Source organism: Zingiber officinale, chromosome 11A (assembly GCF_018446385.1).
Source record: "Zingiber officinale cultivar Zhangliang chromosome 11A, Zo_v1.1, whole genome shotgun sequence".
Classification (NCBI taxonomy): Eukaryota; Viridiplantae; Streptophyta; class Magnoliopsida; order Zingiberales; family Zingiberaceae; genus Zingiber; species Zingiber officinale.
The window spans coordinates 70,764,197-70,780,351 of record NC_056006.1 but is presented as its reverse complement, the minus strand read 5'-3'; the positions used below and the strand labels follow the sequence as shown (position 1 = coordinate 70,780,351).

The 16,155-nt window shown below is 40.0% G+C and overlaps 1 protein-coding gene and 1 long non-coding RNA gene across 2 annotated transcripts in view; both read left to right on the top strand.

The window, feature by feature from the left end:
• Positions 1-11,093, top strand: part of LOC122031449 (vacuolar protein 8-like) — a 30,441-nt gene extending 19,348 nt beyond the window's left edge. Inside the window, exons 2-3 of the mRNA XM_042590567.1 lie at positions 10,235-11,029; positions 11,084-11,093. Coding sequence (XP_042446501.1) covers positions 10,235-11,029; positions 11,084-11,093 — 805 coding nt within the window. The remainder of the gene's footprint in view (positions 1-10,234; positions 11,030-11,083) is intronic.
• A 2,929-nt stretch (positions 11,094-14,022) lies between these two features.
• On the top strand, positions 14,023-14,877 carry LOC122032706. The gene is made up of 4 exons (XR_006126199.1): positions 14,023-14,080; positions 14,158-14,260; positions 14,412-14,607; positions 14,822-14,877. It is a non-coding gene; the product is annotated as an uncharacterized LOC122032706 (long non-coding RNA).
• The last annotated feature ends 1,278 nt before the right edge of the window (positions 14,878-16,155 follow it).

Here is a 16,155-nt window from a genome sequence, read left to right as displayed (position 1 = left end):
ATGGACTCGAGGCTCGATTCGGGTTCGGGCCCGTCTTCCGATTCGTCTTCTGTTTCAGCTTCGCGGGCCATCAGCGCGAGGTGGCTCTGGTGTTTCTACTCTTCTACCTCCGATTCATCCGAGGAGTCGTCCCACGTTGCTTTGAGGGCCTTCTTTTTGATCGACTTCGGTTTGTCGAACTTCAGTCTTGGGCATTCGTTCTTGTAGTGCCCCTTTTTATTGCATCCGAAGCAAGTCACGTTCTTTTGTTCCGAGGGAGAACTGATCTTTTGAAGGTCCTTCTTGCTTAAGCTCCTTTTTCTCCTGGTGAACATTTTTCTTACCAGGTTCACCAGGTGTTCTTCGTCTTCGGAATCTTGATCGGAATCTTCTTCAGATTCAGACTTGCTCTTCTTTTCTTTGGAGGAGCCTGCAAATAAAACAACACCTTTCTTGGCTCCAACATTAGTTTGTTCATGCAGTTCTAACTCACAAAAAAGCTCGTTTAACTTTAATTTAGATAAATTTTTAGAAATTTTGTAGGCATCTACGATCGATGCCCACAAACTATTACGTGGAAAAGCATTTAGTGCGTACCTTATTAAGTCTCTGTTTTCCATCTGGTGGCCTATTGCGTGAAGTCCGTTGAGGATGTCCTTGATCCTCGCGTGCAGTTGACTTGCCGTTTCCCCTTCCTGCATTTTTATATTAAATATTTTATTTAAAAGTAAGTCTCTTTTTGTTACCTTTGCGTCGCTCGTTCCTTCGTGCAGCTCGATCAATTTGTCCCATAATTCTTTAGCGTTCTGATGCGGTCCGACCCGGTTCAGCTCTTCTCGTGTTAGACCGCAGTGTAGCGTGTTGATTGCTTTGTTTTCCGTTGACACCTTTTTCCTCATGTCCGGAGTCCACTGTTCCGTGTCTAGTGGATTTCCAAAGTTGTCGGCTGGAGCTCGGTAGGCCTTTATGATGCTGAACCATTGATCGTAGTCCGTCTTTAGGTACACCTCCATTCTTTTCTTCCAGTACGAGAAGGCATCCCCGTTGACTAGGGGAGGACATACTGTGTTGAAACCTTCTAGTTGAGACATCCTGCACACAAGTAAACAACGACAAAAAAAATATCCCAAGACTTGGTCTTGGATTAGTAGTGCGGGAAAAAATAATAAAAGTATCTAAATTAGTGCTACACCAATTTAGATTTAATTGCAACGAAATTTTTTTTCTAAAACAGGTAATAATACCAGATTGGAGTTTAGCGTAAAACTGAAAATCGAAAAAAATAAAGATTAAATTTTTTTTTTACACCCTAGCTGATTGGTGGTTGCACCTAATCAGAGCAGAACCTGGCTCTGATACCACTTGTTGGATCGTGAAACGTCGATAGAGGGGGGGTGAATATCGATTCAAAAAATAACATTGAAAAAGAGTTAAGAGCAGCGGAATTAAAAAAACAGACACAGTAATTTTACTTCGTTCGGAGCCTGTGACGACTCCTACTCGAAGGCCCGTACTCCGTGAGTACTTTTGTTGGGCAATTTACTAGCAGTTCGAAATGATGATTACAAAGGAAGTACAAGAAATGCTAATAAACAGTAAAACAAAGCTATACCGATAGAAGGAAAGCTACAAGGAAAAGATCGCGTTGTCGGAGCTTCGTTAGCGTCGTTGGAGCGCAGAGCAGCAGAGCAAGCAGTCTAAGAGTGCTGAGTTGATCTTGAAGCTCCACCCCTAGGCTTCTTTTATATGCTGCTCCGGGCGCCCTGGTGCGACGTGGCAGGTCTAATCAGTGAACTCCACGTGGCGATGACTCGGCCTGGATAAAATTCGCCTCCGGGCGCCCGGACCCCTCTTCTCCAGAAAGTCCTTCTCCTGCAAGAAAAGGTTAGTCCGAGGCAAATATACCCTGCAACACAGATTGTTAGCACAGTTTTATAGATAAGTCAATTGGGTATGAATTAGCAAAACAGAGTATGACTTAGATTCCGTCTTTCCGAGACCGAAATCTAGTCACGATCTCGACTTAGATATCCGAAATGGATCTAAGCCGGATCGACGCCTAATGTTCCCTTCCCGGGAACGCGTCCTCGCAGTCACTCCCCTCCAGTGACTTACCTCACTTACCTGCCAGACGACCGGTCAGCCCGTCGACCCGTCTAGACTTCGCGCCAGCTATCCGGTCAGCCAGTCAACCTAGAAGGACTTCGTGCCTAAGCGTCCGGTTGGCACGTCGACCCACTTGGACTTCGTGCCAGCTATCCGGTCAGCCCGTCGACCTAGCTGGGCTTCGTGCCAGACATCCGATCAGCCCGTCGACCTGTCTGGACTTCTCTTACACACTCGATCAAAGTGTTAAACAACTACAAACTGTTGGTGCAGCGTAGACCGGCAAGAGGGGGGTGAATTGCTGAAATCAAAAATAAACTATACCCTCCTCGGATTTCAACTCAGAAAAGCAATAGTAAAATAATAACAATTAAATCAACAGAAATAAAAAGAAACTCAGCAATTAACCTGGTTACAACCAAGGAGGTTGTTAATCCAGGGCGATGAAAAAGCGCACTAGAAGAATCTCCTTTGCTTAAGGCGGAGAAGTCTTTTACACATTAACGGCTCAGAACTATTGCTAGGAATTAAGTACAGAGTTGAATGTAGAAGTTGTTCTGAATTCCTAGCTCTAGGGGCCTTTTTATAGCTCCTGGAAAGTCTATCCCGAGGGTCCAAGGCGCCTCCAACAACGTTCAAGGCGCCTCCAGCTCGGTCAACGAATAAAACTTATCCGCGACAAACGGTCAAATGACCTGAGCTGAGGCGCCTCAAACAAGCTTGAAGGCGCCTCAAAGGTTTGAGGTGCCTCCAATGCTTGATTGAGGCGCCTCAAAGGTGGAGGCACCTCCAATCTTGATGAAGGCGCCTTGAGCTGCACTTCCAGCTCGCTTTCTCCTTAACTTTGACTTCCGAAGCTCCGTTTGCTTGGGTGATTTCGGTTAACCGAAATAGGGCTCACCCGAACCCAATTTCTCGTCACCGAGCCCGTCGGCTCCCTTCCCCTTGCCGTCCTTCTCGCTAGCTGCGTCTTCCGCTCGACTTCCTGTGCTCCTAAGCTCCTGCACACTCAGACACAGGGATCAAACATAGCAGGACCTAACCAACTTGGTTGATCACATCAAAACTACCACGGGGTCCAACAATCTCCCCCTTTTTGATGTGCATCAACCCAAGTTCAAGTTAGGGTTAAAATAGACATAAAAAGTAATTTTAAAGAAAAATTACTAAACTAACAAGTTAAGCATAAGTTTTGCAAAAAAAAAATAAAATTGCAACATAAACAAATTTTAATTTTCCTAACTCCCCCTAAACTTGTACTTTTCTCTCCCCCTTTGATCACAGCAAAAATGGGGTCTTAAAAAAATTTTCAAGTAAGATTGAAGTTTTTAAAAATTTTCTAAGTTAAAAATGAATTTTTGAAAAAATTGCTAAGTTAAAATGAATTTTTAAAAAATTTCTAAGCAAAAAAAAAATCTTAAGTAAATGTTCAAATGTTCCCAAAAAAAATTTCTAAGTCAGGTGAATGAACTTTTAGAATTTTCCAGAAGAAAATTTCTAACCCAAAAAATTAAGTTAGAATTTTTTTTTTAATTTCTAAGGAATTTTTGTTTATTTTAACAAATATTTGATAAACTTTCAAAACATTATTTAATTCTTGTTTAATGCTTTTTTAGAAAGTTAATTAAACATTTTCTTTCAATATTTTAGTTTCGTGTGGAGAGCGAGGCACTAGGCCTTCTTGGTTATGAGGACAACTAGAACCACTTCCATAAAGAATTTCAATGTTTAATTTTCTCACTTGTAAGCTTTTAATTTTGAACAATTAATTAAGTTTTTGGAATCCAATAGAGGTTTCTTCCTCATGGGATCATTCAAAATCTAGGTACATAGTTTCTTGGTATTTTCCTAAGTTGACCTTGATGCTTCCTTATATACATTAAATTTACCATAAAATTTAATTTTGAAAATTTAAATTTTGAAATTGATTTAAGCATCGCAAATTTTAATTTCAATTTCTAATTTTAAATTTTCATATTTTTGCTAATTTTAATATGATCATAAGTGGACATGCTTTTTGCTAATTTCATTCAATTTCTAATCTTTAGAAGCGATTTAAAAACCAAAAAGGGAAGGGGAGATTTAGATCACTTTACTTACCTTAGTGACGCCCCCTTCACTGCCTTTTCTTCGATGTTCCCTTCCTTCATGCTCTTCATCGATGTCCTTCGAGCTTGCTTCTCGGTTCGCCATTAGAGCTAACCTCGAGAATTCTTGATGTCCGACTCAGGGTTGGATCGACATGTGTAGCCTTCATGTTCTTGTGCTTGGAGGTTGCTGCTTCTTGTATTTTGACTTTACCTTTTCTTTCTCCTTTCTCTTTAGCTTTGGGCGTCATCTTTGATGTTCTCCTTCCAGTTCAAACGTCTCGTTTCTCTTTCGATGATCTGCGATTTAAATTTATTAGTACTAAAAACTTATTGAAGCATCTTACCGGTGCGTACTGCGGATTAAATCTCGTGAGTCAAAACCATTTACTTTTGCCTTTAAAGCTATGTTATGGTCTTCTTCTCTACTCCATTTGGCTCTGACCGAGATTCGTGAAGTTCAAAAGTCGAAAATAATTGTTCTAACATACTTACCTCGGGGTCCTTAGAGATGTAACGATACTAAGGAGGCCCTCTGAGTTCTCGGAAGGCATTGGCGCGATCGGATAGAATCCCGTTACCTCTTCTCCAAGGTTCGTTAGTTGCGTTATCACTACTTGATTCTCACTTGGTGTTGCGCTACCTTCGCCTTGGTTCATCAGGAGGTTCGTTAACGGTTCGAAGGATGTCGGCTAGCCGGCGGAGTACCTTCGTGAAGCTCCGAATTTTTTCGAGATCTTTCGTTGAGTCGTAGCTACCGATCCGATTTACCTCCTGAGGTGGTAGAACGCTGGGGAACCTTTCCGTTGGCGACGAAATCTGCTTGCTCCTTTTTTGTCCAGGTATTTTCCTCCTTATCTTTCGGAACTGCATAGCCATATTTCATTATTAACAAAATGTCAAATTTGGTTTTAAAAAATACCTCCATTTTGCGCTTCCAAGTGGCGAAGTCTCCGTCGAACTTTTTTGCGGATGGATGTTCGCTCCGGCCATCGTCTTGATCGTAGTGCTTCAGTTGGCGGTTAGTCCTTCTGAGGCGATCAGGCTCTGATACCACTTGTTGGTGCAGCGGAGACCGGCAAGAGGGGGTGAATTGCTGAAATCAAAAATAAACTATACCCTCCTCGGATTTCAATTCAGAAAAAGCAATAGTAAAATAATAACAATTAAATCAACAGAAATAAAAAGAAACTCAGCAATTAACCTGGTTACAACCAAGGAGGTTGTTAATCCAGGGCGATGAAAAAGCGCACTAGAAGAATCTCCTTTGTTGAAGGCGGAGAAGCCTTTTACATATTGAAATGATTACAGAGTTGAATGTAGAAGTTGTTCGAATTCCTAGCTCGAGGGCCTTTTATAGCTCTGGAAAGTCTATCCGGGTCAGGCGCCTCAACAACGTTCAGCGCCTCCTCGGTCAGCGGATAAAACTTTATCCGCGCGTAGCATCAGTTGTTGAAGGCGCCAATAGGGTTGAAGCGCCTTCATGATGGAGGGCCTCTAATCCTGCTGGGCGCCTCAAGTCCACTTGGTTTCTTCAACCGCTCCATTCTTTTGGGTGATTCACCAACCCACCCCGGCTTCCGGCCTTCTCCTCGGCGAGCGTCTTACGCTGCATCGCCCTCATGCGGCCTCGCAGCTAGCACTCGAACGTTCCGTCGGAATCACTGGGACGACCTGCCCGTATTACTATAGACCTCGGTGAAACCCAACTCGAGCCGCCCTTGATCTCGCAACTTAGCTCGCTTTCTAAGCACGTCGGAGGACTCGCACATCCTATGGATCGATTTGTCATTCATCAAAACCTGGGTTAAATCATTAGTGCTAACCGCACCAACATGGGATAGGTCCGATCGGAGAATCGGGGACTTATAATTTGTAGGAATTCTTGGATAAATTTGCCTACATTCCCATTAAGTGAAAAAATTTTACATAATACACGAATAAATTACAGGCATACTTTCTAAATGGAGTAAGGCTAAGGCATGGCATTAATTAATTCCTTTTCAAGTCTAATAAATTACGTATTCTAATTATATCTCTTCGATGATGATTTCTGCATTTTCTTCTTCTTTTCCCGAACTTCAGTGTCGCTGACCCAACTTCTACTTTTAATCTAATACTTCACTACTGTATACCAAATGAAAAAGAGTTATACCTGTGTCTTCTCAAGGGCAATTCGATACACCCATAGTATGTTGGGTAGTTCGTTGACCCAACTTCCCCTGATATAATCTAACTTGGTTTTGACCCCTCTGATAATTTCTTTGTTTATTACTTTTGCCTGGTCATTGCTCTAGGGATAAGTTACAGAAGTGAAGGCCTATATGATGCCATAGGTTGAACACCACTCTCAGATTTTATTGCTCTAGAACTATCTTTCATTATCTAACACCAGCTTATGTGGGATTCTAAATTTGCAAATGATATGTTTCCATAAGAATTTGATAATCATTTATTCGATTATCTTGGCTAGTAGCTCGGCCTCCACCTATTTTGAAAAATAATCCACTGTCACTGGCAAGAATTTTCTTTAGGCGGATGTCAAGGGAAAAGGTTCCATTATATCTATACCCCACTGATCGAATGGGTAGAAGACAATGGAAGTTTTTAACAGCTCTATGGGGGTGATGTGGAATATTCTAGTGCTTTTGACAAGATAAACAAATTCTCACTAACTAAGCTGCATCAGCTTACAAAGTAGGTCAAAAATACCTGACCAATAAAATTTTCCGAGCAAGAGAGTAGCCGCCCGCATGACTTCCACATGAGCCTTGATATACTTTCTGTAAAATGAATTGAATATTGTCTGGTCCAATACACTTGAGCAATAGACATGAGAAAGCTCGTTTGTAAAGATGATCGCCAATCAAAGTAAACCGACTAACTCTTTTCTTAATCATATATGTCTGCTCTTCATCTGCTAGTAAAATGTCTTATTATAGAAATAAAATTATGGGTGTTCTCCAATCACCCTGTAACTCAAGGTCAACCTATCTTTTAATGCAAGCTACTAGTAGTGTTTGCTCCACCGACCTGTCTACGGTCCAAGTAACTATGGTGGAAGCTAACTTGGCCAGGTCATCTACCGTTTGATTTTCTAATCAGGGAACTTTCTAGATAAATACCTCTTGGAACTTGGCTCTAAGTTTTTTGAAAGTTTCTGCATAGAGTTTGAGCCGCTCATTATTAATTTCGAAGTTGCCTGATAATTGCTATGCGGTTAGTTAAGAGTCGGAAGCAATTAAAACCTAAGCAGCACCTACGTGCCGAGTGGCCTACAGGTTGGCTATCAACGCTTCATATTCTGCTTCATTATTGATGTCCCAATAATTCAGTCAAATAGACAACTATATTCTATCTTCTCAATGTGATACCATAAGAATACCTATTCTGCTACTTTGTCGGGTGGAGGACTCGTCCACATATATTTTCTAAGTTGCCTCAAACTCAAGGTTTTGCACCTCTGTTAAGAAGTCAACTAAAGTTTGAACCTTGATGGCTACTCTGGGTTGATACTGTATATCATATTCACTAAGCTCAGTGGCCCACTTGATTAACCTTACAGAGGCTTTTAGTTGTCAAGTACTCAGCCCAAAGTGCTATTAGTAAGTACTATGATTAGGTGAGAAAGGAAATAAGGACATAACATCCTAGTAGCAAAGACCAATCCAAACACTAATTTCTTAAGTGTGGTGTAATGACATTCGGCTCTTTTTAATAAATGACTCAAAAAGTACATAGGCTAATTCTCTTTCCCCTCTTGCCTCACTAATACTGATCTAACTGCATGCTCATTAGCTGACAAATATACCCATAAAGATTTGCCCGCTATTAGCTTAACAAGTATAGGCAGGGTCGATAAGTAATTCTTTAGCTCCTCAAAAGCTTTGTCGTGGTCAGCATTCTATTGGAATTTGGTTGTTCGGTGGAGGATCTTGAAAAATGGTAAGTTTTGATCGACCGATTGAGAGATGAAATGATACAGAGCTGTGATCCGATTGGTCATTCTTTGTACTTCCTTCATATTACACGGGGGAGCCATGTCTTGGAGGGCTTGAACTTTGCTTAGATTAGCTTCTATCCCTTGCTTGGTCACAATGTATCACAAGAAACACCTACTCTTTGCTCCAAACAAATATTTGCTAGGATTGAGCTTCAGCCCGTATTGCCTTAAAGTCTGGCAGGTTCTTCCACATCAACACATAGGTCGGTCGCTCATAAACCTCCATATTTCGCTCGATCTGCTTTTGAAACACCTTGTTCATAATCCGTTGATAGGTGCACCTACATTCTTGAGTCCAAATGGTAAACATTGTAACAGTAAGTACCCTTAGCAGTTATAAAGTCAACCTTCTCCTGGTCATCCTTAGCAAGCAGTACTTGATGGTAACCTTGATAGGTGTCTAGCATGCAAATCATCTCGCATCCAAAAGTTGAGTTTACCACTTGGTCAATCATCGGAAGGGTGTAATGTCCTTGGGGCATGTTTTGTTGAGGTCACAAAAGTTGATGCAGACACTCCATTTGTTTCCTGGCTTAGACGCTAGGACTACATTAGCTAACCACCTTGGGAACTACACCTCTCGCATGTAGCTCGCCTCCAACAGCTTGCCCACTTCTGCTCTAATGATTTTATTTTAATTTATCCCAAAGTATCTTTATCTTTGCTTGACCAACCTGGCTTTAGAGAAGACATGGAGTACGTGCTCCATGACTCTAGGAGAGATGCCCGTGATCTCCTTAGCCTTATAAGCAAAAACATCATTATTACATGTTAAACACGCAACAAGCTCTTCTTTCACTACAAGAAAAACCCTCATAGACATCGGTGGAACAACAGCGGTTTTAAGCAAAAACCGATGTCTCTGAGTATTTTACACCGGTTTTTCCAAAAACCGGTGTCTATAAGCACATATTTTCGCTCATAGACATATGTTTTTTAAGCTGATGTCTATTAGCGCCTTTTTTTCGTTAATAGACACCGATTTTAACAGCGGTTTTTAAAACCCGATGTCTATGATACAATAAAATAATTTAATTTTCCCACCAATACTTAGCCAAAATTTGCAACACTTTACTCTTCTCTCCAAACCTAAATCTATATCGCGTCGTCCCCTTCCTCTCCCGATCAGGATCAAGACGCCCCTTGCTTCGTCCAACCACACCACTCCTCCAACTCCTCCCTCTGGGTAAGAAGAAGAGGAGCCCTTCTCCGCCCTCGCTTCTCCCTTGCTTCTCCTTACTTTTTGATGTTTATCGTCGAAATATGAAGACTTAGTGGAGACTTAGCAGCTAAGGCTTGTTGGAGATGACAGCCTTTGGTCAGGTCCTCAAGCTAAGGTTGGAGCCGCCCAATCTGTTTGCTTTTATGTCTTGCTTTTGTTGGTTATCGTGGAGCTGCATTATGGAGGTGATGGTCAAGTTGGATCTTTTTGTTGGGCTTTTCGAATCGACCATTTGTTTTGGTTTCCAATATGGTGATTTTATGAGAGAAAGCTAGGGTTTTTGTTTGATTTGCGGCGGTGTTGTGGTTCTTGTTGTGGATTTTAGGTCTAGCGGCTTGTTAGGGCAGCAGAAAGAGTTGATGATTGTTAGATCCAACTCGATCCGCCACGAACAATGCAGGTAACAACGTTGCTTCCGTGCTCCACATTCTTTGCTAATCGTTGGTAGAAATGCTTGTTAGAGCTTTGATATATGTGTCCTTTCGTTGCACATTTTGTGTGGGAGTCTTTTTTTCCCCTTTTGTTACCCTTCTCGATTTGCTAAGAATCCCACATTTGGGTCAATTTTTGATCTCTACTTTTATTGGTTGTCGTTAGCACATTAAATTCATTTATGATGTATGAGTCTATAACATAGGGTTTCTTGGAATGTTTGGTTGCAGTTTGGTAAGGAAAGGTTTGAATTCACTGCGTCTTAGGAGAAAAGGGTCATGGGAGAAAAGGGTCGTGTTAATATAGATGACCTGGGTGAAGATTGGTTGTGAAATGGAGTAGTATGAGGTTTTGGAGCAGATAGGGAAAGGTGCATTTGGGTCAGCTCTACTAGTGAAGCATAAGGTCGAGAACAAGAGGGCGTCCTTTTGTCTCCGAAAACCTAATCGACTCACTCGTCGATTTCAAGCTACGGGAGCTTGCCTCCATCGGGGCGGGACCTTCTCGCTTTGCCAATTCCAGCGCCGAGCACGAGGAGCTTCTCGAAATCTCCAGGGGCTTCTCTGACTGCTCCAGCTTTGGCTCCGACATCTCTGGCGAGCTCCAGAGGCTGGCCTCCTTTTCCATATCTGAGGTGCCGCGGAGCGTTGTGGCATCCAACGTCGAAGGTTTCGAGGAATCCGGGCTCAGCACGTCGTCGGAGAGCCTAGAGTACGCGTCGGTGGAAGGTGTCGAGCCGGTGGTGCGTGTTTGCGTGGAGCGTCTGAGGTCGGTGTCGGTGGAGGCGAAGCGGGAGGCTGCGGCGAGGATCCGGCTCCTGGCGAAGCACCGATCGGATTTTCGGTCGCTGATCGGGGCGTCGGGGGCGATCTCGGCCCTAGTCCTGCTGCTGCGCAGCACGGATCCGGCTGCGCAAGAGAATGAGGCGACGGCGCTGCTTAACCTTTCGCTGGAGGAGGCCAACAAGAGGTGCATAGTGGCGGCGGGCGCGATCAAGCCGCTGGTGTACACCTTGCGGACAGGGACAGCCTCTGCGAAGCAGAACGCTGCGTGCACGTTGCTGAACATTTCGATGATCGAGGAGAACCGAGCAACGATAGGAGCATGTGGAGCGATCCCACCATTTGCTTGCTACCTCATCTATATAGAAAAAAAATTCAATAGCCATCTTGTTCATATGCTCGTAATAGCATGTGTTCTGTATAGTGTTTGCATGCTATTTATTCATTTTGTTTATCTTTGCCATTATTGCAGATGGAGCTAATTTCAAAAGTAAGAAGTCCATTTATTGTGGATTATAAAGATTCCTGGGTTGAAAAGGTTTCTAAAAGTTTACTTCCCCTTGTTTTATTATGATAAGTTTCTTTTCTATTTTAGAATTTAGATTGTAAATGGATGTTTTATGACCACATGTTATATGTATTAGAACTCTAGTTATTTAATCCATATTTATTCATTCAGTCAATATTCTATGATTTCTTAAACTAGCATTGTTCTTGCAACTTAAAAGATATTTTACATGCACTCTTTGATTAATAACTATATTGTTTATAGGAGCAGAGTGAAGAGCTTGCGCATACTTTTGTGGACTAGATTGACTCTGAGAATAGCTGCCTAGGCTATATGGTTTCAGGGTCTAAAGCTAATAGTGCTTCAATTCATCAAAGTGCTGCTATAAATAGCAGTAGAGTTGTCCATGCCCAAGAGTTTGATGTTTCAGTAACAATGTTGAATATTATATGTAGTTCAACGTATTTTGTCAAAATTTTTCTTTCCATAATTAGTGAATGAGTTAATAAATTGCTCTCTTCTTAGTATTTTTGTTAATTTGGTTCTTCACAGGCAATCATTCTCTACCATATCCATGAGTATGCACATTCATTATCTGTTCTCAAAAAGCTGTTCCAGAATATCGAGCCAATTAAAGAGGTATGCCTTAATTAATCATCTTATGAGTTATTGATAAGATGATTCTTTTTATTCCGCCTTGCTATTTTTTCCTATGCAGTAAATAGCTCTCCGTGATGCCTTCTGCTAAGGTCAACTGCATTTAGTCAATTTGTAGACGTGTATCTCATCTTCTATGGATGTAAACACTAAGCAATGTGATGTTTCTTTTCTGTTTAACATGAAATCTAATAAGTTGTATGTATCTTTTTTTTTTAATATTTTCTAGACATAAAGGAAAAATTATGGAAGCAGTTCCAAAGACAAGAGGAAGGTCAAGAAGTTGTAGCCCTCGGCCTAGGTAATGATTTTTTATGTCAATCAGAATTGACATTTTACAATTTTTTTTTTTTTGGAAGTTTGTGTACCTTTGTGGTTTTTCTCTTAGTTAGCACTTCAACTCACATAGTTGATATGGAATGGCTATTATCTTTTTTAGAGTTATCCCTCTTGAAAAAATACAGAATATTTCAAATTTCTGTTCAAGTTATTGCAAGATTACCTCAGTCATATAGATTGATGTCATTTGAACCTAATCTAAGAAATTGCTTGATCAGCGCTACCACATATTCAAGCTATGAGCAAACAAAAAGTCCTTTATGATGAAAAATATATAAGATTTTGGGGCTTAAAAATGGTGAAAAGATGAACAGAGCTTGCACATGGCTTAATGACCTAAGGATATCTTTTATGAAATTGCAGCAAATGCATGACGGATGTAATTCTGCGGTGAGACGAACAAGTAAGAGTAATAGGATTTTAACTTTCTCTATGGTCAACCTTGCATAACGGAACTTGTAGTTTCCTACTCTATGTTGTTTGCTATGAAGAAGAGTGTACTGTAATCATGTGTGAACTGTGGATATTATAGATTTCAGAGTCAAAGTCATCAACCCGCATTAACTTTAGCGTCCAAATATTAGATGCTAAGTTGTTAAGATTAAACCTCAAGGGGACCTCCTCACCTTTTCTTGCACCTGACCATTCATAAGACTTCAACTCCTAGGGTGTTTAACATTTGCATTCCAAATTCATTATATTTCATGCGCTGCAAGTTTAGATTCTTTACCACAAATAAATTCTTAGATTTAGTGTTTTTAGAATGTTTAGGTTCTGTGAACTGTTGTGATAATGGAACCTATTGTCTACTTGTTTATATCTTCACTTTGATTATCATTTGTCATTGATTTAATCTGTATTTTAGTTGAAATATAATTCGACTTCAACTCATAAGGATTTTACACTAACCATATTTTACTTGGTTCTTCTCCATACGAAGATCAATTGACCAGTTATTATACAAATCAAGAATGTAAAATTCCTCAAATTTGTTCTATTTTAATTGAAATCTCATTGCTTCCCAAAGATGACAGTGATCCAATGATTCTTTGTTGGGTTTGATATGAAAGAAGAAATTGCATATTTGGTATCCACACTTCTACTTTTTGTGTGAAGACTTTTACACTGTTTGTCTTTAGGTCTCCCTAATAGTTGCAACTAAGGGTTTGATGTTGTTTCTCCATGTCAAAATGTATTAATTGGCTGCTATATGAAACATGTCTATTTTTTCCTCTAATTATTTCTATTTTAACTAATATCTTACTCATTTTTAAAGTACATGATGATTTGTTGTTGACTTGCATACAAAAGAAGAGAAGTTTATTTACTATATGTAGTTCTTGTTTGTGTGAACTCTTAATCCTTTTCTATTTATTTCAGGTTCTTCATAACATTACTATTGCAGAATACTTTCACTGGAATATGCTACGTAATTCAATAACTCCTATTTTTCCACTAGACTGTTAATCTCTTTTTGATTTTGTGGATAACTTTGCTGCAAACTATGCTCTGAAGAGAGTTTATTATGTCAACTATGCATTGGGGATATCTGGACGCAGGAAACCTTGCTGGCATCTATTATGAACAAAGTCAACTTGACATGGCAATTCTGCATTACAAGCAAGCTATCAATTGTGATTCTACCTTTATTGAAGCTTACAATAATTTGGTAAGTTGATAATGGTCTAATATGTCAAAATGTGGTATCCTTCTTGATGGTGAGCCAGGTTAGTTAATGATCGACTTTCTTGCACATTAAAAGGGGAATGCTCTCAAAGACGTTGGACATGTGGAAGAGGCTATCAACTTTTATAGGGTGACTTTTAAATTTGGATATTTTTATTCTCTTAAGTTTTTTTCCTTGTTGAATAACTTCATTTTAATAATTTTTCCCAAGTCATGCCTTGCTTTACAACCTAACCATCCATAAGCATTGTCAAGCCTTGGCAACATATACAAGGACTGGTAAGCTTTAGAAATGTTTGATGACAACTATGCGGATAGTTTATTTTTGTTCCTTAATGAAACTTCTCTTCATGCAGTAACATGATGAGTGTTGTTGCATCATTCTATAAGGCAACTTTAGCAGTTACAACAGGGATATCTGCGCCTTTCAACAACTTGGCTATTATATACAAGCAACAGGTAGAGTACTATATCTTCCTTTTTCATCTCTAGTTTGAGAGTTACTGCATATTGCCTCATTTAATGGAAGAAAGTCATATAATTTGTCTATCTTCTTCTTTGCTGTCTTTGCCCCTAGTTGGAAATTGATAGTTCTCTTGTATTACACCAGGGAAATTATGCAGAAGCGATAGCCTGTTACAATGAAGTTCTTCACAAACTGCTGCTGATGGTCTTGTCAATAGAGGGAACACATTTAAGGAGATTGGTAGAGTTACTGAAGCAATTCAGGATTATATACGTGCTGTGAATATCAGACCAACTATGCCTGAAGCCCATGCAAATTTGGCTTCAGCTTACAAAGATAGGTAATTTCTTCTTTGAATTTGTGCTGGTGTTGGACTATATCAATATCTTACATCATTGATTCTTCTTTCTATTTATTTGTGGTTGAGATAATTGATGTGCGTTTCTCTTTTTAAGCATTCCAATTACTCATCTTGTTACCTGGTGCTCTTACTGCTTTTTCAATTATGATTTTTGGTCTTGATTTACTAATATATTATTTATGTGTTTTTACAGTTTACAAATCTCAAGTATTTCAGAGTTGAAATTGATGAAGTGCGGTTCGAGTGGGCTGAATGCATGCTAGATTACATTTGAGTAGGAAAGGTATTTGATTGTTGAAAACTTTGGATGATGCATGCATTTGCATGGAATGTAAATTGTGAATATTACCTTGATGTGTACAATATCTATTACCTTTAGATGTTGTAAAAAGAATATTTGTGTATTTTATGGATACTGTTGTAAGAAGAATATTTATGTAATTTGTGAATATTTGTGTATTTTATGGATACTGTTGGAAGAAGAATATTTGTGTAATTTGTGAATATTTATGTATTTTTTTGGTTATTGTCGGTTTTTCACTGTTTCGGAAATCAAATTTGTGCTGTTAAAAAATACTGATATTACATCGATTTTCCACCGCTGCAAAACCGGTGTTATTAACTAATATTACATCGGTTGTATACCGCTGCCAAAACTGGTGTTATTAGCATATAATATTACATCGGTTTTACACCGTTGATGAAACCGTGTCGTTAAGTGATACTACACCGGTTAATAACCGATTTGAACACCAGTGTCGTTAAGTGATACTACATCAGTTTTAACCCGATGTCTAAAATGGCAGACCTTTTACATCGCCTTCATAGACATCGGTCGAAAATGTAATAGACACCGGTGGAAAACCGATGTCTATGAGGGTTTTTGTTGTAGTGTTTGAATTCCGGAGGCAAGTCGGCCGCTATTTAGGTAGTCACTTCTAGCCGACCTGGTCAAATTTGAACTTCCTTTTTCTCTTCATAGACCAGGGTGGATAGTACCTTCCAGATGGTGTTGACCTCCATCCGTTGCATCTTCCGTGTAGAGTTGGTGTAAGGCCCGAAAATTCTCAAAGTAATTTTAGAAATATTCTATGATTTTTCTGGAATTTTAGGATACTTTTACAGAATTTTTAGAGTAGCGGAAGTAGCAAAAACAAATAGGAACGTAAAATAGCATAAGCGGGAATTGAACCCGAGACCTACTAGACCTTATGCCTTATGGATGACTCTAGTAACCAGGAGGCCCCAGCAGGGGTGTGCTGAAAGAAGAGAGAAGCAATTATATTTAAGGTTTAGTTGGCCAAATAAATCACTTAATATAAATAGGAAAATTATTAAGTGGAGAATTGTTTTTAACGCAACTTTCTCACCTCAAACCCTTACATGCCGCCCTCTCTCTCTTCCTTCTCTTCTTCTCTCGGCGCACCAAGCCAAAGGGGCTAGGGTTCCGTCCCAAGGGCTATAGGAGCACCTTCCGGCGACAACTCCGGCACGAGAACGCTCCTCTCCAGGAGAAGAGCACATAGA